Source organism: Rattus norvegicus, chromosome 8, assembly GCF_036323735.1.
Source record: "Rattus norvegicus strain BN/NHsdMcwi chromosome 8, GRCr8, whole genome shotgun sequence".
NCBI lineage: Eukaryota > Metazoa > Chordata > Mammalia > Rodentia > Muridae > Rattus > Rattus norvegicus.
Genome location: NC_086026.1, coordinates 71,330,514 through 71,358,272, shown reverse-complemented (window position 1 = coordinate 71,358,272; position 27,759 = coordinate 71,330,514). Strand labels below are relative to the sequence as shown.

Sequence of the window (27,759 nt, the reverse complement as noted above, 5' to 3'; positions counted from 1 at the left end):
GATATACACACACTCACACACAGACACACACACTCACACACAGACACACACAATCACACACAGACTCACACACACAGACACACAGACTCACACACACAGACACACACACACACAGACACACAGACACACAGAGAGTAAATAAACAGACTTTTAAAATGTGAATAAAAGTCCACTGCAATTTCAAGGCAATACACTGCTTTGAACTGTCCTGGCTTAAAAAGAGCATCCTGTTAATAGTCACCTGATTCTGACCGGACTCCAAACAAGTCTAAGACATAGGAAACACACAGGGAGTTGGTGACTGCTCACTATTTTTACCATGCCTGACTTCTCCCACCGGAAGACAGCCACTTTGAACACTTGTGCAAATGTATCTTGCCAAGAACTTTCTTCTTAAACCAGATTAGCCTCAAACTTAGACTTGCAGTGATCCTCCTCCCGCCTCCTAAGTGCTGGGATTGCGATCAAGCACCACCACACCTAACTGTGACTCCATTCCGCCCTGCCCTCTTAAAAATATACTTTTTTGAGATTTTGCATTTTTTTATTGGGAGATATGGGTGTTTAGCTCTAAGCAGTGCCCACAGAGACCAGCAGAGGGCATCAAGCCTCCTAGAACTAGGTTGTGAGTCACCAGTTGGGAACTGAATCTGCGTCAGCTGGAAGAACAAGTGCTCTTAACCACTGAGCCATCTCTACAACCCTTGTGACTCCATTTCTGACCCTATTCTTCCTGCTGTCCCTCCCTTAAGATGTTCTGTTTCTGAGTGTGCATACTTGAGCTAAGGCGGATGTCCCTGAGGAAGGCTTTGTGCTCACCCCTGGGAACTGCCAAGCCTGGAGCTTTTCCTTTTTGAGACATCTTGGTTCTCAGAGACAGTGTAGATTTTGACCAAAAACCCATATACAGACTATCAGAAGGCTCTGAATTCTGAATTCTTGGGAGGTTTTGTTGTTTGTTTTGAGACAGGATCATCTCTTCCTCATCGCTCCAGCTGTCCAGGAAATCACTATGTAGACCAAACTAGCCTCAAACTCAGAGATCTATCTGCCTCTTCCTTCTCAGTGCTGGGATTAAAGGTGTGAATTGCCACACCCAGCTGAGATTATTTTTATACCCAGCTGAGTTTTTCTTTAATCTTCCTTGGTTTCCAGTAACTCTCTTTATTGCAGTCTACCAACTGAGCTACACCCTTAGCCAAAAATGTCTATTTTAAAAATTCTTTATAAAGTGAAATAGTTCAACCTAATTTGGAAAGGGAGTTGAGATAGGTTCTTGCTGTGTAAGGTAGGTTCTTGCTGTGTAGCCAATCATAGATACATGTAGATACATTTTTAAAAGCTTTGGCTAACAATAGCCTATAACAAATATCAGTAGAGAACTCAAACTCATAATTAATATAATTTCCTACCACAGACCAAATTGGAGATCTCTTGTTTCATTGATTCTTTCTAATCATTGTGTATCTTATCTAAATGAAATCCACATGTTCTCTTTTCTTAGCTTCTTATTGGGTGAAATGAACACAGTTTAAGGTCTAATTGGCTACATGTTTCAGGAAGTTATCTCATCCTGGAATCATTTAGAGAATAAGCTACACACTTCTGAACTGTTTCAACAACAGCAACAAAAGCTTTCAGGGGCTGGAGATATGGCTTAGTGTGTATGCACACACTGGATACTCTTGCAGAGGACCCAGGTTTGATTCCCAGTCCATGCTATCTTGCAGCTGTCTGTAACACAGTTCCAAGGGGTCTGAGGCCCTCTTCTGGCCTCCACAGGCACTGTGTACACATGACATTACATGCAAGCAAAACATCCACACATGAAATAAAAATAAATCTGGAAGAAAAAAAGCTAACAACTCCAGCAAGCAACTCAAAACATGTGCACCCTGTCTGGCTTGGGATTTTTGTCAAATTCTGGCCTTTATTGGTGTCCTTCTCCTTCCTTAACCAGTTCTTACAAATTTGGTGGCTTAAGTAAAAGAGGCCCAGGGGTCTAGATTCACACACAGAAGACCCCAGTTTCCATACCTAGCACTGAAGAAACAAAACGAATGGTAACATATCAGTAATTATTATCTTCTAGCCCTATGCACTAAACGTGTGGCATGGGTTGATGGGCCAGAATCCCAGTTAAAGATGACGTGGGGAGAAAACCTCCTACTTGTTCTTCCCACTCCTTGGCTCCTGACCCACTCTCTCCATCTTGAAATCCAGCAACCTTGCATCACTCTGACCTTCTTTCCACCTGCAAACCTCTCCCTAGACATCCTCCTGGTCTCTGTCTTTTCCCTATGCTGGCCTTTCACGTCCCTGTGTGTTTGTGTTAGGTAACAGTCTTGTTTGTTTGTTTTGTCTTGAGACAGGCTTTCTCTGTGTAGCCCTGGTATTTTGGAACTAGCTCTGTAAACCAGGCTGGCCTCAAACTCAGAGGTCCAGTTGCCTCTGCTCCCAAGTGCTGGGACTAAAAGTATGCACCACTGAGGCTAAGCTTAGGTAGTCTTCACTGCACCTGATGTGAACAGTTTAAAAGAAGGAAGGATTGTGGTACAGCAGCTAACAGCACAGCAGCCAGGAAGCAGAGAAAAAGGACACCGGAAGGGATCAAGACAAGGTAGAGTTCCCATAGCATACCTTCACCGATCAACTTCCTCTAACCAGGCCACACCACCTGCTTTTCAGCATCTCTCATCTTGTCGCTCTTCCTTAAAGGCAACATTCTCTTCTGAGATAAACCAGACTCTGGGCACAGAGGTAGCAGCTGGGTTGCAAGGACAGAGGCATCAGCATCTGCCAGAAAGCTTGTTAGCCATCAGCCTCTTCTCCAGGCCTACTGGGGCAGCCTTGTAATTCCAGTTCTCTAGAGGCAGAAGCCTCTAGAGTCAGGAGTTAAGGACCAGTATCAACTATGTAATGAGCTCAAGTTAAGCCTGGGCTCATAAACGTGTCCCAGATAATAATACATAAATAATTGCGGACTCTGATACAAGCCACCCAAGTGCAGTGACGCCCTTGAGTGATCTGACAAAGAGCAGGTTAGAGAATGAGCTGACAAACCATGGAGGAAACCCCGAGAACTAAATCCCACTGTCTATTTCTTCTCAGCTCTGAGTACCACAAGACCAAGATCAAGATGAGGGCAGGCTGTCCCTCTGGGGCCTCCCTCTTGTAGCCATTGGGGTCCACATGTGGGAACTCCGTCAATCTAGGCTTCTTCTTCTTCTGAGAGTTACCAGCCATATTGGATAACAGCCCACTCTAATGGCTTAATTTTAAGTGTTATCCTCATGGGGAGACCGTGTTGCCAGGGCTGGGGGTGTAGCTCAGCAAGAACCCGTGCCTAGAAAGTGTGAAGCCCTAGGGTTGATCTCCATCAGAGAATAGTAGTACACTCCTGTAATTTCAGTACGTAGGAAGTGGGGGCAGAAGGATCCGAAGTCCAAGGTCATCCTTAGGTACATGGGGAGTTCGAGGCCAACTTCAAATACAGTGTGTTGGGGTGGTAGTATTTCACTGTATAAATTTGAGGGGAGACATAATTCTGTCCTTCATGACACTTGAAGAAACTGAGGCTCAGGGTAGGGCAGGAGTATCCTGTACCCCAGGGAAAGGGATGCCAGTTGTACCTCTCAACAGTGTCCTGCTTAGCAGTGTGGGGGAGGGTGCATCATGGTGGGAAGTGGAGAACTGAGGCTTGTAGATTTCAACCTGACTCCTGTGACCGCTGGGAGCAGGGAAAGATGCTGCCGCTGTCATCACCTCCGTCATGAGGACAATCAAGGACTCCTCTTTACAAGGTGTCTGTGAAGATTCTGACATTTGGACAGGAAGTGAAGAGTACACACTAGAAGCCAGCTGCCCCCGCTTGCTTTCCTACGCCACTCTTCCTTCTAACCTTTTCTGACCATCAAAATCTGTTACTTACCACAGGCCAGAGACCCTCATTTATTTCCCCTTGGGTGATTTGCAATTTAATAGCTAGAAAAACCGGAAGGGTGGAATTTCAGGCTTCAGCTGGCCAGCACACTGGGGTCTTGGGGAACCTTCTGTGGCCCTGAGCCTGCCTGGCTGCTTTTGCCCTTCCTCCCCAGGTGCCTGGAGGTTCTCACTCCTAATAGGCTGCACGCAATTCTGTTTCATTTCTCTCTAAATTGCCCATTCTGCTACAGTAGATGCAAAGTAGAACACTAAGAAATGCGTCTGCTGTGCAAATAAGCAGGCGCCTGCTAACTCGGAGGGAGTTGGGGGTGGAGGGAAGGGGGAGCATCACTGGAAATGAAGCCAGGCTTCGGAGTGGTGAGGAGATGGTTGTAATTTGCCACTGGGGATCAAACTGAGCTTGGAATACAAAATTGTTTTCAAATGTTCCCTTTGCCATTTTGATGTATATAACTCGTGTTCTGTGAAGATCGACTCCACGAGGAGTGCTTTGCCGAGGCTGGGATGCCATGGGGGAGGGGGAGGCCTTCTTATGCTCAAAGCTGCTGGAGCAGGAGCTCACCTGAGTGAGTGCTAGCAATTCTGCTCAATAAACAGAGATTCAGTCTGGGGAGGGCAGGGATGGATCTGGGGAGGGCAGGGATGGATCTGTTGTGTTATCTTAAGTGAAAGCCGTTTCTGTCTTGGGTCACAGAGAGCTGTTGTCTTCTTCTATCCTCTACCCACCTGCCACGGCCTCTCAGGCGGATATATACCTGATATCCTGCCCCTCCCACATGCATGATGTTGGGCTTGTCATGCATGTAAAGGTCAAAATAGCGGGGCATGTAGAATCGGGACCCAGCCCTGGTTTCTGTGGCAAAGACCTCTTCTCCTACCCTCAGATCTGGGACCAGATTGTCGTCCTCCTTCTCCTCCTCTTCCTCCCTTTCTTCTCTTCTTCCTCCCCTTCCTCCTCCTTTTCTTCCTTTTTCTCCTCTACTTCCTCCTCCTCCTCTTCCTCCCTTTGGCCATGTAGCCCAGGCTGGCCTTGAAAGTCATATGTAGCCATTTCAAAGAATGGCTTTTAAACTCCTGACCCCCATGCTGCCACCTCAAGTGCTGGGATTATTGGAACACGCCACTCTGCCTGGTTTATGCCAGACTGAGGAACAAACCCAGTGTTTTGTGCTTGCTAAGCAAGCTCTCCACCCACTGAGCCACGCCCCCAGCCCTGGGACCAGATTCTCAAATGTGATTGACAGGAGCAACCTCCCTGCTCTTCCCTTCAGGCTTCTGTCTGTCTGCACCTGTGCTGGCCAGAAGGCCGGGACCCACAGAGAGGAGTATGCTCATTGCTTGCATGCTCGTCGCCTAGGCAGTTTGTGAGTGACCTTTTCTGGGCAGCCAAAGGCCTAATCCTTGATTTCATCTGCCTCTCTACCAGATAAGGCCGTCACTCTAGCTTGTATTCAGCACGAATCTTGTCAGGTTGGTTCAGCCAGGTTCCTCTCCGGGATCTCAGAGATTTTCCAACCACCAGTCCTCCGTCCGCTCCTTGGTTCTAGACTCCCGCTTGCCTATACCACAGTGGTCCCGAGTAAAGTCTTCACTGCTGTGGGTTACCCAGTAATTTAAAGCAAGGATCTGCCTAGCTAGTTCACACAAAGGAACAAACCATTGGTTATAAACACTCATTTCTGGAGTCTGCGTTTTAATAAGCAACCAATATTTTAGCTCACTTGAAAACTTTTAAAAGGTTTACTTTATGTGTTTGAGCATTTTACTTTACTTGCATATATACATATACATATACAACACATATAAACACATACATACACACACACACACACAACACACACACGCCTGTAAGCCAGCCCCAATTAAATGTTGTGAGACTGATCTATCTATCTATCTATCTATCTATCTATCTATCTATCTATCTATCTCACATTCATGTACCCAAAAAACTCAGAAGAGGGTGCTAGATCACTGAGAACTGGAGTTTTGAGTTGGCTTGTGGATACTAAGACCTGAACCTAGGTCCTCTGCAAGAGCGAAGAGCTCTTAATTCTGATACATCTTCCCAGTCCCCACCCCAACCCTGACTGGGAAAAACAAACACTTGGAATGTAGTGTTATGGTTCGTATATGCTCAGCCCAGGGAGTGGCACTCTTAGAAGGTGTGGCTCTGTTGGAGTAGGTGTGACCTTGTTGGAGTAGGTGAGTCACTGTGGGTGTAGGCTTTAAGACCCTCATCCTAGCTGCCTGGAAAGCGTCTTCAACTAGCAGCCTTCAGATGAAGATGTAGAACTCCCAGCTCCTCCTGCACCATGCCAGCCTGGATGCTGCCATGTTCCCACCTTGATGATAATAGGCTGAACCTCTGAACCTGTAAGCCAGTCCTAATTAAATGTTGTCCTTATAAGAATTACCTTGGTCAGGGCTGGGGATTTAGCTCAGTGGTAGAGCGCTTACCTAGGAAGCACAAGGCCCTGGGTTCGATCCCCAGCTCTGAAAAAAAAAAAAAGAACCAAAGAATTACCTTGGTCGGGGTTGGGGATTTAGCTCAGTGGTAGAGCACTTGCCTAGCAAGCGCAAGGCCCTGTGTTCGGTCCCCAGCTCCGAAAAAAAGAAAAAAAAAAACAAGAATTACCTTGGTCAGTGTCTGTTCACAGCAGTAAAACCCTAACTAAGACACATAGTCTTACAGCTCAGCAGGGGTGGTGCACACCGTTAATCCCAGCACTTGGGAGGCAGAGGCAGGTGGATCTCTGAGTTTGAGACCAGCCTGGTTCACTAAGAGAGTTCCAGGACAGCCAGGGATACAGAAAGAAACATGTCTCAGAAAAATCAAACCAAACAAACAAGCAAACAAACAAATAAAACTCACTAATTTCTTATATATGAGTTTACAACATGTACTTATTCTTTGACAGTGTAGAACATGTAAACAATTATCTTGATTCCTCCACCTACCACTTACCCCTCTCACTGGGCCCTAGTCATATTGTGTGCTTGGCGCCCAAGGAAGCCAAAAGACAATGTCAAATCCCCTGGAACTAGAGTTACAAGTGATTATGAGTCACCGTGCGGGTACTGGAAAATGAACCCAGGTCTTGCCCAAGAGCAGCAAGTGCTCTTAACTGATGAACGATCTCTCCAGGCCCCAAATTGTATTTCTTTATGAGACCATAAATCAACTTCTCTGTCTCCATTCCCACTGCCTAACCAGTTTACCCAGAATTGAACTTACAGTTTCCTAAAAGTTGTAGCTAAAATCAGAAAGCAACATATCTGCTGTCCTAGTTAGTTTTAACTGTCAACTTGACAGAGCCTAGAGTCATCTGAGAGGTGAATCCCAACTGAGGAGGACCAGATTTGTGGGCATGTCTGTGGAGGATTCTCTTGACTGTTAATTGATCTAGGAGGACCCTGCCCACCGTGGGCGGCACCATTCCCTGGGCAGGTGACCCTAGGCTATGTAAGAAAGCTAGTTGAGCCTGAGCCTGTGAGCAAGCTAGCTAGCAAGCAGCATTCTCCACGGTTGCTGCTGTATTTCCTGGCTGTGAAATAAGTTTCTTGATTGGGGATAATAATGAGTGGAACAGCTCCCCACTTTGACTTCCCTCCATGGTGGACTGTGATCTGGGACTATAAAGAGCAAACCTTTCCTTTCCCAAGTTGCTTGTGGTCAGAGTATTTTATCACAGCAGCAAAAAGGAAGCTGTAACACCTATCATGCTGGCCACCACTGTCCCATCTCATAGGTCCCATGGTGTACCACAGGAGGCATCAGTGTGCTTCTTCTGTTTTTGAGATGAAGTCTTACGCTGTATGCCAGGTTGACCTTGAACTTGAGAGATCCTCTTGCCTCATTCTCCTAAGAGCTAAGATTTGGAACATTCCTTTTTGCTGACTTTCTTTTACAGTTCTTCAGGAATTCTTGACCAGAACAGTGAGAGGTGGGAGCAACTGTATTGTGTACAGGGCTTTGCTGTGGGTGGAACCCAAGCTTTATACATGCTAAGCCAGTGGGGTTCTTGCAGTTTTCCCCTCCTCCCACGAGAAAGCAAAGTGGAAGCTTGAGAAAGTGTTGTCACTTGACTTCCATCATAGGGACTAAATACACTGCAATAATTTGTCTGTTAGCCCACTCCTGTATAATTATTTTGTGTTTTCGTGTGTGTGTGTGTGTGTGTGTGTGTGTGTGTGTAACTTGCAGGAGTCAGTTCTCTCCTTCTACCATGTGGGTTTGGGAATTGAACTCAGGTCATCAGCCTTGGCTGTAAGCATCTTTACCCACAAGCCCATCTCACTGGCTATAATTTACCTTCCAAAGGTTATGACAGTTTGAATCATTGAAATCCATTGGTTCCAGCCAAGCATAATGGCTTACACACGTAGTCTCAGCATTTTGGCTGAAGCAGGAGCACTGGCAAGGGTTTGAGGTCAGCTGGGACTACAGAGCAAGCCTTTGTCACAAAACAAACATCAGTGGTTCTTAACCAGAATTAGATGCTGCCTCCCAGAGACCATTCCAATATTTGGAGACAGTTTGGGTTGTCACGACTTGGCATGGAGACAACCTGCCCTGATGTGGGTATATACATGTCTGGAGTGCTAGGATATGACAGGAACACATTCCACTTTTCTTCACTTGATACTACATTCTGAGGTGGGGGGAAGGGGCACTTACCCGGGTGTTTTGTCAGTCATTGTGCGCATGAGTGCATGTGCCAGAGGTTGGCACTGATTATCTTCCTCATTGCTTCCCCATCTTATCTATTAGGTTTTTCGAGATATGTCTCACTATGTAGCTTTGGCTGGCTTGGAACTTGCTACCTAGACCTAGCCTTGAACTGACAGAAATCTGCCTGACTCTGCTTCCCGAGTACTGGGATAAAAGGTGTCTGCCACCACACCCAACCTCACTGCGTTCTTTGAGACAGGGTCTCTTATTAAACCCAGGATTCATTGATTGGGTAGAATGGTTGGCTAGTAAACCCCAGGGATCCTTCTCTCTCCACCTCTCCAGCACTGGAATACAGATCCTCACGGCTTTCCATTTTTGATACCTTACACTGCCGCTTGAAATCTGACCTCATGATTGCACAACAGACATCTCACCCACTGAGCCATCTCCTAGCCCTCCTGTTACCATTTTAAATGGATATAATACAATACTTCAGATAAGTCGAAACCCACCAGCCCTACCTGACCAGTCTACATTTCTCACTGGAGGTGCTGGGGGAAGAGAGAGCAGTGCTTCCCAGGAGGCCACCCTGGGGACTGTGGCTCTGTGATTCTGCTGTAGCCAGCCTCCTCTTCCCACAGTCCAGTCTTCGGCATCACAGACCTCATCATCAAAAGGCCTTTATGAAGCGCCTTGTGGATACATCATCCCACTGGCAGGGTCTCCTGCAGAGACCACCCTTCCAGCCTCTGACATCCAGGGAAGGCTGGCTCAGGCAGACAGCATACATGCGAGCCGGCCACGAAGGCGTCTAAAGACCAGGCCATAGGCCTCAGGCAGAATACAAACACGGACTCTAGACAACATTCATGCCAAGGGTAAGCGTGGCAGCCAGGAGAGCAAAGCCAGCCAGCCCTCCCAAGGCCAGCCTGGCCCTTGGATCTCAGCTGGCTTGGGACCTTGGAGGACAGGGGATCTTATGAGCTCCTGGAAGGATAGTGGACAAAGAAAGGGAGAGGACCAGGACAAGGAACCACCTTGGAAAACCATCCGGGAAACTAGCCATGACACCCTTCCTGTTGTCTCACCTCCTTCCCCCTTCCCTGTCTTCCCTCCACAGGTGTTCCATGAGCAGGGCATCCTCTTTGGCTACCGACACCCACAGAGTTCCGCCACTGCCTGCATCCTCAGCCTCTTCCAAATGACCAATGAGACCCTCAACATCTGGACGCATTTGCTACCCTTCTGGTACCTTCCAGTCCCCTGGACAGCCCATCTCTTACTGGATCCCTGGGGACTGACTTGAAAAGCACAGCGGCTCCAGGGAGACTTTAGAGCTAGGCCAGGGCTCCCCTGTGGGTTTAGGTGTATGTATGACAGAGGGGAAAGAAGCTGGGCCCATCCCAGACTGAGCCTCAGGCTATGGGTTGCTGTAGGATCCTAACACTGCCATTGACTGAGTAGCATTGACCTTCATCTCCCTCAGTCTTACAGGCTTTGCAGGTCTTCAAGAAGTCGTTATTAAAGTGTCCCTGATTTGAGCAAGTCACTTACTCTCTCTGACCCTGGCGTTTTCTGCCTACAGAGCAGGCACAATCCCATTTCTTGGGGCTGCTGTGAAGACTGAGAGAAGGCGCCGGTAAAGCAAAGATACAAGAGCTGGACATGTAGCTTAGTTTGCAGAGCGTGTGTAAGAAATCCTGGGTTCATTCTCTAGCATTGCATAAACCAGGCATGGAAACCCTATGCTGTAATCCCAGCACTCTGGAGGTAGAGGCTTGGAGGACCAGAAGTTCCAGGTCATCTTCAACTACATAGTGAGTTTGAGACTAGCCTGAGCTACCTAGTGAGTTTGAGACTAGCCTGGGCTACATGAGACCTTCTCTGAAAACAACAGAAGACACAGGCATGGTTGTGAGTGCTTGTACTTGTCTAGGAAGAGTAACAAGATACCATTGGTCACCTTTAATGGAGCCAGCTAGGTGCTAAGCTCTGGGAAGTAAGGGTGACAGACAGGGGCTCTAGGAAGGCCAGGAGGCTCCTTTCTGAAAAAGATGGAGTGAAGACCCGCTTTACACACCTTGTGCTTTTGCTTGGTCATGGAGAGGTAGGACAGGTCACATCCCCACATCATGGTGCAACTCTCCCTGAGCATCTATGGGGATCAGCTCCAGGGTACCCTAAAGAGACCACAGCCTGGAAGTTCACCCTTTGTCAAGTGGCACAGTATTTACATAACTCTCCACATACCTTCTGATCTTTAAATCATCCCACATTCCTTAAAATACCTGAGGCAAAGTTCTGTCAAAGGTTGTTACATTGTTCACACAATAAGGACAAGAAAAATGTCCGTATATGTTCAGGATAGATACAGCCTCTCCCAATTGCTGGGATGCATTGGTTGAGTCTGAGGAGATAGAGTCTGGACATCTGGACAGTTGGTATCTGTCAGGCCCAGGAGGACCCTAGAGGCAGGGGGTCACTGTCCTACTCTGACCTCTGCGGGCTGACATAGGTGCAGCTGGTGGCGCACGCTGAACCAATCCTTTGAGTCTTGTTGAGAAACTGAGGTAACTGGTGGGTCCTTGAGTGTAGCAAGTGGACCTGAGTCCCAGGAAGTCCCCGGGCTTCAGTGTGGACCAGCCAGCCCAACTAGATGTCAGATATCAGAGTGGGGATCCAGTCACTAACAGGACGGGAGAGAGAAAACAGTCTCGGTGTGATCTGTAGCGAATCCTGACTGCCCTGGGGCCTAAGGTCTGGACAGTGTCAACAAGGTGCAGTGGCTCAAGAAAACCGCTAGCCATGTTAAAGAGGCTGGCAAGCCTGGCCGGGGGGTAAAGACAACTGACAAGCAAGCCCGGCAACATGAGTCTGATCTCCAAACCTATGTAAAGGCAGAAGGAAAAAACGATTCCACAACGTCGTTGTCTGGCCTCTACATACGTGATATAACATGCATGTGTGAGTGCACATGTGCATGCACACACACATACCACCAGTGCCACCACACCACACCACATATGTATAAGAATAGATACCCCCAAAAATAACATTTAAAGACGTTATGCTGAGCGTGGTGGTTTATACCTGTAATCCTAGAACTTGGGAAGTTGAGGCAGAAAGATCATGACTTTGAGGTCCAGCCTGGGCTATACACTGGGGCCCTATTTCCAAGCAGTATCAACGACAGCCTGTACCTGTGGACAAACTGAAGCCTGAAGAAAGGAACAGAGCTAGGCTGTCTCTCTGGCCCCTGGTTCTCCTCCCTGGAGCTGCTGGGGAACCTGGGTACCCTCCAGAGCTTTCTCAGAAAGCCTTGAGAGTGGAGTGGCCTGTGTGCCCTGGCCCTGCATTTCTCCTGTGATCTTCCTGCTGCTCATCTCCCTCAGATAGCACATCATCTGTGCCGGAGACTTTAAGGATTCTGAACAGGTTCCTAGTGGAGGATGGGCCACAGCTGGCTCTCTTGTTGGCTTGGTTTAGTTTTTTGAGACAGGGTCTCATGTAGCCCAGGCTGGCCTTGAACTCTCTATAGCTCAGGATGATCTTCCTTTACCTCCCATTATGTCTAAGTTTCGGCCGCTTTGAATTTTATACCACTGCGTACTGCCTGCTATTGCTGCTGTGCCTTGAGGTCCATGCTCGGCTGAGCCATCCACACTGCTCACAGCTCCCAACACCCAGCCAGGCTCTCCAGATGGCCCACTCCAAGAGCACTGGGGACAGCCTAGGAAAATCTGCATCTGGGACACCCCAAGCAAGCAGGACAAGGAATGATCTGTTGTTAATAAAAGGAAAACCTGGAAGGAACAGCAAACAGCTTATGCTAAACAATAGAAGAAGACCACACTTGTAGCCAGAAATGCTATGTGACCCTTCTTCAGTTAACGGGATTTGTGGTGTCCCCTTCCTTGATAGACATTGTGGGTAAAGGGGCCTTGCTCTCCAGTAGTGGTTTGTGGAAGGAAGGGGTTGTGTGGAGAGGACCTGCACACGGCTAGAGCCCATGCAAATAGGACCCAGAAGGACCTTCCCAACACTCAGAGCTACCACGAGAGGGGATGAGACCCTTATTCTTAGAGGTATAGAAGCTGAGACTGGAGAGTAGCCTGGGAAGGGTGCTGTTGGGAGGATTCTATACCCAAGGACTGACTTCTTACCTACTTGTCTGTACCTACTTGTCAATTCACTGCTTCAAGCCAAGAAGGCACACCCTCACCGCAGCCTCTCCAGGATATGTTATCGCAGTTTAAGTGAAGAGTCATGGGACGGACGGTCTCCCAGTGGGGTGGAAGGCAGAAACCAATCACGCGGGGATTGAGCGGGTGCATGTTCTGTTCTAGGTTCTTTATGTGGAGGTTCATGACTGCACTGTATATGACAGACATCCAGAATGACAGCTACTCATGGCCTTTGCTCGTGTACATGTGCACCAGCTGTGTGTACCCCCTCGCATCCAGCTGCGCACACACGTTCAGCTCTATGTCCAAGAACGCCCGGCATATCTGCTATTTTCTGGACTATGGTGCGGTCAATCTCTTCAGCCTGGGTACGTGAGGCTCTGCCCTTCTGTCCCCTCCTGTCTCCCGTGAGATCGGATGGGCTTTTGGAAGTCGTGAGGATGTAGGAACCCTGCCTTGGGTTCTGTAAAAAGCTCGTTCATCCATGTGCTGTCTGTGGTATTCCCTGCTCTGGAGCGTCTACCGATTCCTGTGGTGTAAACGCTCCTTCTTTGCTTCCCTTCCTGTTCCCTGGTGTCCAGGTCTAAGGAGAGGCCTAGGAGCACCTCACGAAATAGTAACTCCATCACACAGATCCATGTGCTAAGGACTTAGGGCTCCAGTTACTGTGATCTTACTTTAACTACGTTTCAGTAATGGCCAGAATTAACCACAGGTTTGGAAGGACTTTGAAATGTTCCCAGTTTCATCCTCACTGGCCACCAGGGGCTGACCCCAGCATATCAGGGCTGGCATCTGGTATACCTGGTAGAGAAAGAAGGGTCTGGTCACAAAATTGACCTAGAGGCTTAGAGGTGCTGCAGGAGTGGAGTGAACTGCTAGCACAGCTGGCTGTTGCTGTCCCCATCCTCTCTGACTCTTTTTCCTGACTAAGAAGCCCCTCCTCCCACTCTTCTCCTCCACAGGGCCATTCATCTGTCCCTTGGGATGCTGGTGCTGGCTTTTTCCTCCCTCCTGGCCCCACTTTAGCTGTGAGAGCTAGTCATCGTATCTGCTTTTGCAAGAATTTGTCCAGGAGGAGGCTACCCTCATCCTTTTTCCTCTTTTCTTTCACAAGTGCCCACCTGCGTGTGTCACACACACACACACACACACACACACACATACACGCACACATAAACACACATATACACACAAACATGCATACATGTGCACACATGTACACACACACACACACACACACACACACACACACACACACACAGAGCTAACCTTCACTGTCAGCTTAGCTCAGACCCGAAGCTTCTTAGAGGCTTCTTAGAGCCCTGCAGCTCCACCATGTTGCCTGGGAGGCTCTTGATTCATTTCCTGCCAACTCACTGCCTCCCACCGGAAGACTTTCTGGCTTCATATTACCTGGGATGAGGGCTAAAGCCTCAACCCACTGGCTTCCTGAAGGATCCACCTCTCTCAATCTCTCTCTCCACTTCCCTCTCTCCCTCCCTCTCCCTCTTCCTCCTCTTCTTCCTCTTCCTCCCTCCCTCCCCCTCTCTTCCTCTCTCTCCCCTTCCTCCTCTCCTTCCCTCCCTTCCTCTTCCTCTCTCCCTCCCTCCCCCTCTCTTCCTCTCTCTCCCCTTCCTCCTCTCCTTCCCTCCCTTCTTCCTCTTCATCTCTCCCTCCTCCCCCTCCACTTTCCTTTCTCTTTGAGACAGGACCTCCAAACTGGCTATGTAGCCAAGAATGATCTTGACCTTTGACCCTCCTCAGGGCTGTGTGTGCCAGGCACACCCTCTACCAACTGAGCTGCTTCCTGGGTTCTAGTAAAAGTGAGCATTTGGAGTCCTTTGCCAGTTGTATGTTGAGGCTCGCTCTCTCTCTCTCTCTCTCTCTCTTTCTCTCTCTCTCTCTCTCACACACACACACACACACACCCCTTTTTAAAAAAATATTAATTTTTATTTGTGTGCGTGTGCCACATGTATGGGTGCCTGTGGAGGCCAGTCCTCTGGAACTGAAGTTACAGGTGGTTGTGAGCGGACCGACATAGGTGCCAGAAACCGAACTCAATCTCTTTGGCCCCTCTGATACACACTTAACTCAAAGATCCAGATTCTACTTTGTGACACCTGTCCCAAGTTCAGTCTTAGACAAGTTTCTTAACCTCCCCAAGGCTTGTTCTCTAGAGCAGAATGTAGGTGGGTTATGAACAAATTCATTTTGAGCCTGAGTAACCATCATCTCGCAGGGTAGCCATTCCTGTGGTTGACAGTTACCACCCCAGACACGCATGCCCCACAGGACCCCTGGAGGCTCAGGTCAGCTCTGCTTCCTGCTGTATTTTCAGGTGGGCTGAGGCCCCTTTACTCTTGCATTGGGGACACAGCTTAGCTCAGGGGCAGCATCAGTGGTACATCTTGGGCCAGACAACTCCCTGAGCATTGTGTCACAGGGTCCCCTGGTCCCCTGGTCCCCTGGTCCCCTGGTCCCCTGGTCCCCTGGAGCAGAGCTCCTGGGTGAACTCACATTCACATCACAGAAGGTGATGTTCAGCTTTCTCTGCCCACACTGGTCGTGTGTGTGTGGAGGTGAGGGGACCTCGGGTGGCCTTTAGGTGCCTTGCACTTTTGTTTGAGACAGAATCACTCACCGGACTGAAAGGTTTAGACTAGGGAGCCCTAGGGTTTACCTAACCACCTGTCTGCCTCCCCGGCACTGGGGTTACAAATGAATACCAGCAAGCTGTGGTCCCTTGTCCCTGTGTTCAGCTTCACTAGAAGATCCACCTGTTGAATGACCTGTAGCCGTGAATCCAAGGCTCTTGATGTATTAGGACACCGGTTCTCAACCTGTAGGTCACAACCCCATCAGACGTAGAATGTCCCTTTCATAGGGTTCACCTCAGACAACCAGAAAACACAGATGTTTACATTATGAATCGTAACAGCAAAATTACAGTTATGAAATAGCAATGAAAATAATTTTATGGTTGGGGGTAAGCATAGCATGAGGAAGTAAAGGGTCACAGCATTAGCAGGGTTGAGAACCGCTGTATTAGAATATCAGATGAAGGGTTGGGGATTTAGCTCAGCGGTAGAGCACTTGCCTAGCAAGTGCAAGGCCCTGGGTTCGATCCCCAGCTCCGAAAAAAAGAAAAAAGAAAAAAGAAGAGAAAAAAAAAAAGAATATCAGATGAACTGGGGCCAGATCCAGCCTCTCCCATAGGTAAGAGTGCAGGTCCCAGCCACACCAAGATAGGCAGTAATAGTTCTGTCCCTCCAACCGAAGGCTTCTCCTTTAGTCTCTCTAGAACGTCTTGATGTAGCTGCCTCTTTCAGAGTCCAAAACCAAACATGGTCACTGGCCACCCCCAGCCCACTGATAGGACATCTCAATCCTTAGGGGGCCCTCCTTTCCTCTGATGCTGAGGTTCTCAGGGAGAACCCTGCCACAGGCAGATGAGTCTGGTATCATCCTTAGGGGCGGCTTGTAGTTAGAAGCAGGGATTCGTTTCCAGACTGCCTGGGTTTGAAGTTTATTTCTGTTTTTTCCGCTTTGTGACTCCAGATGAGTTACTAGATATCCCTATGCCTCCATATGGTCATTTATAAATAAGTGTAAGCTTTATATGGGGCAGGATTGTAAAGACAGAATGTGTGCCACACTCTCACACATACACACACGCTCACACACACACACACTCACACACATATTCACACACACGCAAGCACACTCACATATACACATACACACACATGCACGCTCACACACACATACACACACATGCACTCTCACTCACACACACTCACACACACAAGCACATTCACACACATGCACGCTCACACACAGATACACACACACTTATACATATACACACGCACACACATACACTCACTCACACATGCCTACATCTCTGTAGGAGCACAGCCTTAAGGAATTTAGGTGGACAGAGAGGCAGGGATGGGGTATTCTGGGAAGACACAGAGGCAGGCTAGTTCATAGGTCTATGCAGAAGATGAAGGCTAACGTAGTCTTTCCCAGGGGTCCTTGCAGAGCTGTGGCCTGGCTTGCGTCTCAAGGATGGTGTTTCTTCCACAGGCTCAGCCATCGCCTACTCCGCATACACGTTCCCTGATGCACTGGTCTGCAGCACCTTCCATGAGTGTTACGTAGCCCTGGCCGTGCTGAACACCATTCTCAGCACTGGCCTCTCCTGCTACTCCAGGTACTGGGCATTCTGATCTCAGGCGGGAGACCATGGGAGGACCTAGCCGGCATCTTCATGGGATGGGCGGCAGGGATCAGCAGGGAGCCTGACAGAAAAGGCTCCAGGTAGAGCTCCTGTTGTGCAATGTTTTGGTTACTTTACTCGTTGCTAGGACAAAGCACCCGACAGAGGTGGCTTAAAGGAAGACAGGTTTTCTCTGGCTCTCAGTTGGTGAGCACAGTCCATCAAGGCAGAGAAGTTACAGCAGCCGGAGCTTGAGGCAGAGAGACGGTGCTTGCTGCCAGCTACCTTTATGCTTTTACTCACTTCAAGGCCACCCTATAGTATGAGGTCACCACAGTTAGGGTGGGTCTTTCCACTTGGATTAATTTAATCTAGAAACTCCTAATAGGTCTACCCCAAGATTTGTCTCCATGGTGACTCTAGATTCTGTCCGTTGACAATATCAATTATCACACTGGACATCATGGGTATCCCTCAGGCAGCCACTCAGCTGTTTGGAAAAGCCCCAAATGTGACCAGATGCTCTGAAATTCTTTATAAGTTAAACAACAGTGTCCCTACAGTAGAATTATTTTTGTGGTCCCTATACGTTCTACAGATGGCTTTACTGCTCAGGCAAGTCACTATGTGTGTTCCTTGGACCTTAGTTCTCTCACCTGTTCAGTGGGGTCAACACAGCTCCCTTCTGGATAGAAGATTCTAGGTCATATGCCTGGCACAAGCCTGGACAGGGAAGGTTCCTCGTAGCCAGGCAGTCCTCCTCTCACAGGGATGGGTGAGAATGGCGTCTCTAGGTGCACTGAGGGGTGATGAGGGCATTCAAACGTGGCCATGAGTCTCGCCCAGCTCCCTATGTCTAATCTTGTTATTCTTTTTCCTTTCATGCAAGATTCTGTGGGGTGGAGCGTGAGCAGTGTTGTCATGGGAATGACTGGTGCTAGTTGACACTGCTCTTTGCAGGAGTGAACCTCCTGAAAACAGGCTTCCTTGGTCGCTTAGGAAACCTTCCAGGTGATTGTAGCAAGGTGACAGCCCCATCTGCATAGTGCCACCATGCTGGGGAGTGGCAGGAGAAGTACTTGGGTCCTGTGTGTGTCCTCTGTACCTCCAACTGTACTATCCCCTCCCCAGAGAGAAGCAGGCAGAGTAAGGGCTCCCTCTTTGGGATGGTTTTAGTTCTGGTTTTCTCTGGGTGACACGCAGGTTGTGGGGAACTGTGTTCTTGGTTTGTTTGTTTGTTTTTTTTTTTTTTTTTATGCGAGGGGGGATAAATTTTTATGCAGCATCAGATAGGTTCACCCCAGTCTGCCCTCCGTTGCCAGAATATTTGAGAAGGTCAAGGGGCAGGCATGGTTTGTTCTCCCTGGGAATCAAAGTGTCTTGCTTGGTGTGTCCCACTGAATTTTCTGTGGCTTCATCCCTGGGGAACTGCTCTCTTCTTGGAAGATGGGGAGAGAGACTCTTATTTTCTTGGAAATCACAGAATTCCATGAAAGCTGGGCAGAGTTTGAATCTACCTGTCAAGCCAGGAAATAAAGTCTCTACTCCTGGATTGCTCCGTCCTAATTCCAGGAGGCGTTAAATGGTGCGGCATACGCCCCTGCACCATAGTGGAAATCTGGGGGCTTTACAGGTGGTGGGGAGAGGAATCGGGTCCCCATCTTGGGTGATACAAGGTCAGAGGCATACTCACAGCACAGAGTTGCAGTGTGCCTGGGGGCCCTTTCCTGTGGTTGCATGGGTTCCTGGGGTAGACCCCTGAGTCTGGTCTTTGGGTCAGTTATTGCCCCTGTGTAGTTGGTCCCTAAGCTCCTCATGGCTCTGGTATTCAGAACTGGGGCCAGAGGGAGCAAAAGGTGTGGGTAGTAAGGATAGCGATGGTGTGTGGGTCTGAAAGATACAGTCCCTATGATTTGTGGGCCAAGATTTCTTTCCCAGGAGCACAGAGGGCAGCTTAGTAGGATGTCTGCAGCCTTTTAAATTGAGTTTTTAAAGCTGACTACCTGTTACCACCAGGACACATTCTTTATTCTAGCCCCCACCCCACCCCACCCCCCACCATGCAGGTCCAGCAGTGCATACCTGTACTCAGCACACCTGCAGGATTTGGGTGAGGACATTTGGCACTGACCCAGGAATGTCCTCTGAGCCCCTGTTTGGGGCTTCCTCTCCTTTACCATGACATAGTTTGTTTTCTGCTGATCCAGAGAGCACACCTAGGCTACTGTCTCTACTCACCTAACCAACATTCCTCAAAGGCTTCCTGGGCTCTGGGGACCCACTGTGAAAAGTCAGATCGTGCCTTCAGAGGGTTCCAGGAACAGGAGAGGCAGGACACAGGCACACACACACACACACACACACACACACACACACACACACACCCCAAAGAGAGGGGACTGCTACTGCTCTGTGGAGCAGAACAGAAAGCAAGAGAAGCAGGTCATGTCACACAGGGCTCTGACAGGCTATCTTAGGACCAAAAGGGAACGAGTTGCCAAGATTATTGACTCAACCTAATCTAAAGGGAGGCTTCTTCCCAAATCCAGCATTTTCTTGCAATTGCTTCGTGGGCAGAGCTCTCGGTCCCAGGAACCTCTGGCTGTGGCGACATCCTGTGCTTGATACTGGCTGGGTGATTCGGAGGCATCTCGGGCCAGGAATCTCTGGCTGTTGCGACATCCTGTGGTTAGATATGGAATTGAACTTTGGGAGCGTCTCCCCCCCCCCCACCCCCCCTTTTTCTTTTTTTCTTTTTGGTCCCCTGTAGACCCAGCTTTGCTGCTGGAGAGGCTGATTCATTTGCCTTCTGGGGAAGCACTTTTTCACAGGAAACCTATGCTTTGGGGCACAGCCCTCGACAAGTCAGAGCCAGATTTTCTTTATGTGTAAGTGGCCAGCCACAAGGAGCACTCTTTTAGGAGTGAGCCCGTTCCAGATACGGTAGATACCGGTTGGCCTATTACAGTTGGACAGCTTCTGCTGGGATTATGGGCCCCTGGGGGGAAGAAAGACAGAGGCTGGGCCTGTCAGCAGCAGGCAAGGGCATTTGGGCCAAATCCTAGCTGTGTGTATCTCTTCTCAGCTCCTCCTTAGACCTTCCACCCAGAACCTGTCGTCTCTTGCTCTGGTCTTCTGTGCCAGCCAGGGAGGGAGGGGTTTGTTTTCAGAGCAGTGTTTAGTAGCTGGGCTGAGCGTGACTCTAAGGGTGGTGACGCCTTGTTTTTTCAAGTCCTTACAACAGCACTGTGAGGCAGGGACAGGTCAGATACGGCTTTAGAGGCAACCTGCAATGCAGCGTGGTCCTGATGTGTCTGGCCTGTGCTGGAATCTGGTGTGTCCCTGAGAAGCCATAACACCGCCGCCTCTTCCCCAGTGTTGGAGTGTGGTGGAGAAGGCCACTGGGTTTTGGTTGTTTGCTTTTTATTTAATGTATGTGAGTGCACAGTCACTGTCTTCACACACACCAGAAGAGGGCATCGGATCCCATTACAGATGGTTGTGAGCTACCATGAGGTTGCTGGGAATTGAACTTGTTTTGATTTTTTGGACACAGGGTCTCCTATAGAGCAGGCTGCATTCATATAAATTAAATAAATCTTAAACAAATGACCTCGAACTTCTGATCCACCCCCCTTGACTTGTCATCAAGTCTGGTTTCTGAGCGCTGGGGATGGAACCCAAGGCTTCCCGCATGCTAGCCTAGTAATTTACTAGCTGAGCTACATCTCCATACCCCAGAGGTGGAGTTTTGGGTGGGGTCTCCCTGCTCCACCCTGACCTCCTGGAAGCCAGTCTGGGGGTTTGTACTACTGAAAGTCTAAAGCTGTTGCCTCTCTCTAGGTCCTCAGTGATGACCAATCTAGAAAGTTCCTGCCTCTTGCTTCTAAACAGTCAGCACAATAGGTTCTGTCTTTGTATTGGAGGGTAGTGGGACAGCTCAGGGAAGAGAGAAAGACAGACTCTGCATAGTCGCTTTCCCCAGGCCAGTGTTCCTGTGTATTGTATAAATGTTCTAGAAACTTCTCTAGGTTACCCAATACCTCCTTGAACCCAGGTCTTTGTGTGGCCATCACCTGGGTGGTTCCAGTTGCTTGGGTGCAACTCTGCTTCTGTAGAATGTGAGACCCAGGGTCTGTGCTTGAGGCCACTTCCTGTCTCTGTGGTGTCTCTGCTGTTCAGTCCCCTCTGCCCTTTGCAGGGTGTCTGCCTGAAGCCCATCTTCCCTCTTCTTGGTTTGCATACCATGGCATTTCATGCTCTTACAGCAAGCTTCTCCTTCTTGGCTGAAGTTTTGTCATTTCCACCAGTGTAGGAGGAACAAGAAAGGCTCATGGAGAAGCTGTGCTCCACAGGAGACTGTGCAGAAATGCTTGTCCTCTGTTGATGACCCGTGTGCACACATGTGAGTTCCTGAAAAGCTCCCGTTTCCTCCCTGACCGCAGGTTTCTTGAACTCCAGAAGCCCCGGCTCTGCAAGCTGCTCCGGGTCCTGGCCTTCGCCTACCCCTACGCCTGGGACTCACTCCCCATCTTCTACAGGGTAAGGACACAGAGCAGCTACATCTCCTCTCTTCCTGTCAGTAGTGCCGAAGGGATTGTTTCCTGAGCTCTGAGGAAGTCATGACACCGAGTTGGGCCCTGGCTGGACTTATAGACGTTGGATGCTCAGTCAGAGATAGCATGAACACAGAGGCCCTTGGAGACAAACTGAGTAAGGCCTTAGGAGCAACCACAGAGAACTGGGAGAGGCTTGCAGCCTGGGGGTTGGTGAACATCAGGGCCAGCTGCAGGGAATGCCCAATAATACAAGCACAGCCGTACAGTGTCAGTAATGTAGTGTGTCAGTGAAGGAAAAGGTGGGGGTGGAAGTCTTAAAGGCGACATTAGAAGGAAACAAAGGACCAGGGAAGGGAGATGAGGTGGGATAACAAACCCCGGACAAGAAGGGAAAAGACCTTCACTTACAGATCACATGGGCCTGGGTTCAAATCCTAGTCTCCATGGTTGCTTGTTGTGGGATTTAGGCAGTATGCATAACCTTTCTGAGCCTTTCCTCATCCGTTATGAGGCTAGCATCTGCTTCCGCATAGGTGGTAATTGAGATTCCTGGATATAATGCATCTTACCGGGTCAGCATTACCTTGTGAGGGAGCTTCTCCCAGAGGCAGCGTGAGGCCCAGACGGCAAGGGCTAGGGGCACAGGGTAGTGAGGAGTTTGCCTGCTACCTTTGGGAAGCAGTGGGTGTTTTCTCTAATTCCCTTGAGCAGGTCTACAGGAGACTTGGGGATGGGCATGAAGCTCACTGCTCTCTGTCCTCGGAGTTTGTGCAGACACACAGGGAACCACGGCTGATGGCCTTATCGGTTGCATGCGGATTTAATGTCCTGTGATGCTGTCTAGTGGCTGTGTGGGACAGCAGGAGGCGGCAGAATTGCACTGGCTCCATTCCAACCCTCACCTCAATGCTTATTGGTGGCTTGCAAGTCAGTCTCAGGCTCACTTTCCTTGTGTGCAAAACGCGGGAGTCTGCCTTTAGGTTCCCAGTGAAGCTCAGATGGGGCGGGCATGTGGCTGGCCAGCCTGGTGCCTGGTTCCTAGTAGCAGGGGAAGCCACTTTTGTTATTTATAAAAATAGCACAATAACTCTGCTTAACCTTTAAGCAACATAATGGTCAGACATTGAGGGACGGTTGATGCTGGGTATTGAGCCTAAGGTCTCCTGTGTGCTAGGCAAGGCTCTACCACAGAGCTGTATCACCAACCATTTACTGATTTACTGACAGGATCTCACTGAGTTGCTCAAGCTGACTTTTGACTAGCTCCATCGCCGAAATGGGCCTTGAGCTTCCGACATTTTTGCCTTAGGGAGTGAATTCAAGCTTGAGTCACCAAGCTGGGCCAAATACTGATGCCTTTTGATGATGCAGACAGGCTCCCGAGACTTTTTCTTTTTCTTTTTTTTTTCAAAGATTTATTTTATTCATAGGAGTACACTGTAGCTGTCTTCAGACACACCAGAAGAGGGCATCGGATCCCATTACAGATGGTTGTGAGCCACCATGTGGTTGCTGGGAATTGAACTCAGGAACTCAGGAAGAGCAGTCAGTGCTCTTAACCGCTGAGCCATCTCTCCAGCCCGACTTTTTCTTTTTAAAGAGTTTTTTCCGGAGTTGACATCCGGAGCCAGGTGCAAATAGAACTGTTCTTCAATGTCTGCATTTTATCCCCCAGAAAGTGCAGTGACATCTAGTAGGGTTTTCTCTTTCCCACCCTCTTCTTCCTCTTCCTCCTCTTCCTTATCCTCCTCTTCCTCCTCCTCCCTCCCCCCCCCTCTTTTCTGCCTGTCCTCTTTCTTCTTGCTTCCCCTCATCCCCTCTGGAGTTCGTGCTGGTGTGCCGAGAGGTATGAGCCTGGCTTTTTTCCTCAAGACCATCTGTTCTTTCAAACACCCGCAGCTCTTCCTGTTCCCAGGGGAGAGTTCAAGAAATGAAGCCATGCTGTACCACCAGAAGCACATGGTCATGACCCTCCTGGCCTCTTTCTTGTACTCTGCTCACCTGCCAGAGCGACTGGCTCCTGGACGCTTTGACTACATTGGTAAGTATGGCAGGACAAGGGTGGGGGGTGACTGTCCACTGGGGTGGAAACATCCTGATGAAGTGTATATGGCCACATGGCAGGGGACCTGGAGAGGAGTGACCCCTGAGGGAGTCATTAGGCATAGGCCTTGGCGAGTGACGTACAGTGACCTACCTTACACCTTGATTGAAGCCACCCTTTGTGTGGCTACCGCACTGCAGGGGACAGGGAGGAGGGGAACAGGTAGGTGTTCCAATGAGCAACCATCCTATTGGTACCTGGAGTCTGACTTCCTAGCACAGCATGGCCATGGGGGACAGACACAGGGAGGAAGAAGATGGGTTTGCAGGTGACACTGAAGGTAGCAGGCAGCAGACAGGTGTGCAGAGAAGAAGGTCTATTCTAAACACTGTCAGTAGAGGGCCCTCGGTCGTGTGGAGCCATGGTTCCAGTTGTCTCTCATCAACACTAGCAGCAGAAAGGTCTGAGACTGCAACTTCCAGGTCCAACCTCAGACCTCCTGACCCAGAACTCCAAAGCTGGGGCGAGGCCAGCACTCACAGTGGCCACCCGTGTGACACTGTAGAGAGCCCAAGCTCACTGACTCGGGTGGCCTGTCAGAGTCCAGAGCTCCTCCATGCTGCAATGTTCCTGTTTCTCCAGGGCAGGATGTGGGAGGGGTCTTCCCACCTGCCTCTGTCTCTGGCTGGAAGGAAGGCACCTGTTTTACCACCTTTCTGTTGCTGTGACCATAAACTTAAGCGCTAACTTTTGGATTATGCTTTGACATACGACCCACCAGGAAAGGGAAGGCGTGGTGGCACAGCATGAGTGGGTAGCGTTGGCAGTGGGTGGCACTGAGGCCGCAGTCAGGAGGCAGAGATGAAGGCTGGCACTCGACTCACCTTCTTCAGTCCAGGCCCACGGAATGGCGGCTCTCCCTTTTTCAGTTAAACCAATCTAGAAACTCTCTCAGAGACATACACAGAGGTCTGTCTCCTGGGTGTTTCCAGAGACTGTGAAATTGACACTATTAGCCCCCGCAGCACCCTTGGGTGGCTTCTGTGGAGGGTGACAAGCCTTCAGTACAAGAGTTCCTTAACTAGAGACTGTGAGGCTCAGGAGGCCAGTTGCTCTCCCCACCCCAGCAAGCACCTAGGTTCTCACCAAGCCACTTTTGTCCCTGCCTGGAGCCTGCTCTCCACCTGCTCCAGCGATGGAGTCAGATAGGCTTTGCGTGATCTAGAGTCTCCTCCTTCTCTTTGTCCTATCAGAAAGGACTTCAGCCAGCAAAACTCTGTTTATTCTACAGAGCACAGTCAGAAGCAGGAACTGGAGGCCCCAGGCTTCTGCCTACCCACTCCAGCCCCACCTTAAGGAAGACAAGAGCTGTGGATCAGGGCTTGGGGACCCAGGGGCAGGCAGGGGTGTGGCAAATACTGGTCACGCTGGCTTCTCCACATTTTTTTTCCCAATTCACTTCAGTCCTGTCTCTCAGAAAAATTTCCTGGTAATAGGGGAGGGTGCTTGCCAGACCTGGCTACCCCAGGCCTACAGGGCCCTGAGACGTAAGTGGGGAGTTTGAAGCCACTCTTCCTGCTGTGGCCAATCTGTTGCGCATCTCTCTCATGGGAGCAGGTTTAGTGAATGCAGTGGATCAGGGCTCTGCGTTTGACACAGCGTCACAGCTGCAGCAGAGGTCATGTGCCGGCATCACACACGTTTGGAGGTGGGCACTGCCTGTGCTTTGAACTTGAGTAAGGCTAGGTGCCACGTACTCACCTTCTTCCTGGGACAGAGGCTGGGGCTGAAGGAAAACAGCAGACATGCTTGCCAAGGCCCTGACTCAGCTCCTGTCTGAAAAGGATGTGCTGTGGCCAGGTGCCCCTCCCCTGTAGCAAGCTTGTTGAATACTTCTGAAGTAGGTTTTGTGCTACCATACAGGACTAACACAATTTTTTATTGCATGTGTTTGTATATGCTGATATGGGCATGTAGGGGTCAAAGGACAATTTGCAGGAACAACTCCAGTTGTCAGGCTTGGTGGAAGGCGCCTTTACTACCGAGTCTTCTCTCTCTCTCTCTCTCTCTCTCTCTCTCTCTCTCTCTCTCTCTCTCACACACACACACACACACACACACACACACACACACACACACACACTTTTTTTTTATTTTTTAGATAGGGTCTCAATGTGTAATGGAGGGTGATCTTAAACTCAATATGTAGACCAGACTGGGCTTGAACTCGTGACCTTCCTGTCTCTGCCTACGGAGTGCTGAAGTTACAGTAGGTGCCACTATACCTGGATATAGACATCTGGAGAAGCCTTATTTAACTGTCATGTTGTATTGGTTTGCTAGGCCTGCAGTTCCCACACACCAGGGAAGCACACTCAGGAGGCTAACAGTTGACATGAAGGTCTCAGTGGGATGGTGTCTTCCCCCTCTTTCCTTGGCCTGCGGATGAGTACCTTCCCACAGTCCTCATGAGGTTCTTCCTCAGTGTAGATCATGTCCAGGGCCAGTGGATCAGGGGCCACCCCAATGATGTCACTGGAATTTAACTATCCCTCCAAAGATGGCCACTGGTTGGACTTTGGCATGTAAATGGCTCAGAGGTAAATGGCTCAGAGCCACACAGTTCTGTCAGGGAAAGTACCATCTTCTCATCCTGCCTTTTGTGTCCCTCACCTTGGACTCCTTTTCTCATGACCTTGCCTACTCCTGTCTGTTACTGCTTGTGCTCCTATCCACCACAGTGGGGCTGGTGAGCCCAGTCCAGCATGGCATCCAAGGAGAGCCCTGGTCATGTCTCTGTTTAGCCAGAAGTTGAAACAAAGACACTTGGGAAGAGGTGGACAGAAAACTTGGCTGACTCTTCCCATGCTGCTGACATCAGAGTTAGCCCTGGGAGAGCAGAGTGCCCAACAGTTTCCTTTGGAAAATGGGTTTGCTGCATAAATTGCTCTAGAAGAGGATTTTATTTATTTAGTCTTCATAGTTTTCTCATATTGATTCCTAAAAATACAGTAGGGTGTTATATAGCAGGGTTCTCTAGAACAGAAGTGACACACACAATATATATGAACTCAATATATATGCACACACACATAATATTTACTAGATTGGGCGTAGGTAGTCCAACAATGGCTCGCAGCATGCTGGAGAGGCACAGAAGCTGCTAGATGTTCGGTTCACAAAGCTGGACGCACCAACAGTTCAAAACTGGGACTGGAGGCTGCATGGAACCCTGAGGAGTTGGTGGTCCATGCTGCAAGGCTTAAGAAGCTGTAGTCTGAAAGCAGGGGAGGATGGTGGCAGGGGCAGGAGATGCTCTTGCTGAGGAAGGAGGCAGGGGACACCACCTTTTCTGTTTCTTTTTCACTGTTCTTTGGAAGATGCTACTCAGTTAAATCTCTCTGAACACACACACACACACACACACACACACACACACACACACACACACACACGGGAGGGGTGCTGCTACCTAGGCTGACTCTAAATCCAAACAAATTCATAATTAAGATTGGGTGCCACAGGCATATCTGACTATTTATTGTCTGACTAATGAGAGACATGACCGGGGGCTCTCCTTCTGGGACACCATGCTGGACAGAGCACACCAGCCCCACTGTGAAGTTACGGTTCAGGGCTGATTTCAACATCTAGGGACAGGCACACCTGCAATCCCAGGGCTTTAAAGGTTGGAGGAACAAGAGGACCATGAAAATGGTGTGTGTCGGGGGACACAGGTACATGTGTGCATGCATGTGGGGTGCATGCCTGTGTTGTGTGGGTGTACATCTATGTGTGTGTACATGTGTGTGGGTGTGTGTATGTATGCATGTGTGTTTGTATGTATGCATGTACATTTGCATTCTGAGGCTAGAGGAAGATGTCAGGTCTTTATCACTCTCTGCCTTCTTGCCTTAAGAGCTCACCAAACCTAGAGCTCAGCTGGCAAACAGCAAGCCCCAGCAATCCTCCTGTCTCTACCTTCCACAGCACTAGAATTAGAGGCATCCGTGACCATGCCTGACATTTCATATGAGGGCCAGGGATTTGAACTCAGGTCTCCATGTTTGCACAGCAAGCAGTTTGACACACTGAGCCATCTGCCAGTTCTTTTCTAAGCACTT

At 49.4% G+C, this 27,759-nt stretch overlaps 1 protein-coding gene across 3 annotated transcripts in view; it reads left to right on the top strand.

The window, feature by feature from the left end:
• Paqr5 (progestin and adipoQ receptor family member 5) overlaps positions 1–27,759 on the top strand; it is an 81,805-nt gene that overhangs the window by 50,929 nt on the left and 3,117 nt on the right. Inside the window, exons 1-6 of one of the 3 annotated variants that reach the window (XM_006243209.5) lie at positions 9,316–9,498; positions 9,741–9,868; positions 12,967–13,172; positions 16,900–17,026; positions 21,478–21,574; positions 23,491–23,632. In XM_006243209.5, coding sequence (XP_006243271.1) covers positions 9,490–9,498; positions 9,741–9,868; positions 12,967–13,172; positions 16,900–17,026; positions 21,478–21,574; positions 23,491–23,632 — 709 coding nt within the window. In that variant the 5' untranslated portion in view covers positions 9,316–9,489. Of the gene's footprint in view, positions 1–9,315; positions 9,499–9,740; positions 9,869–12,966; positions 13,173–16,899; positions 17,027–21,477; positions 21,575–23,490; positions 23,633–27,759 lie in introns of those variants that run through there. The other 2 variants (NM_001014092.1, XM_039081492.2) reach the window with 2 other exon arrangements.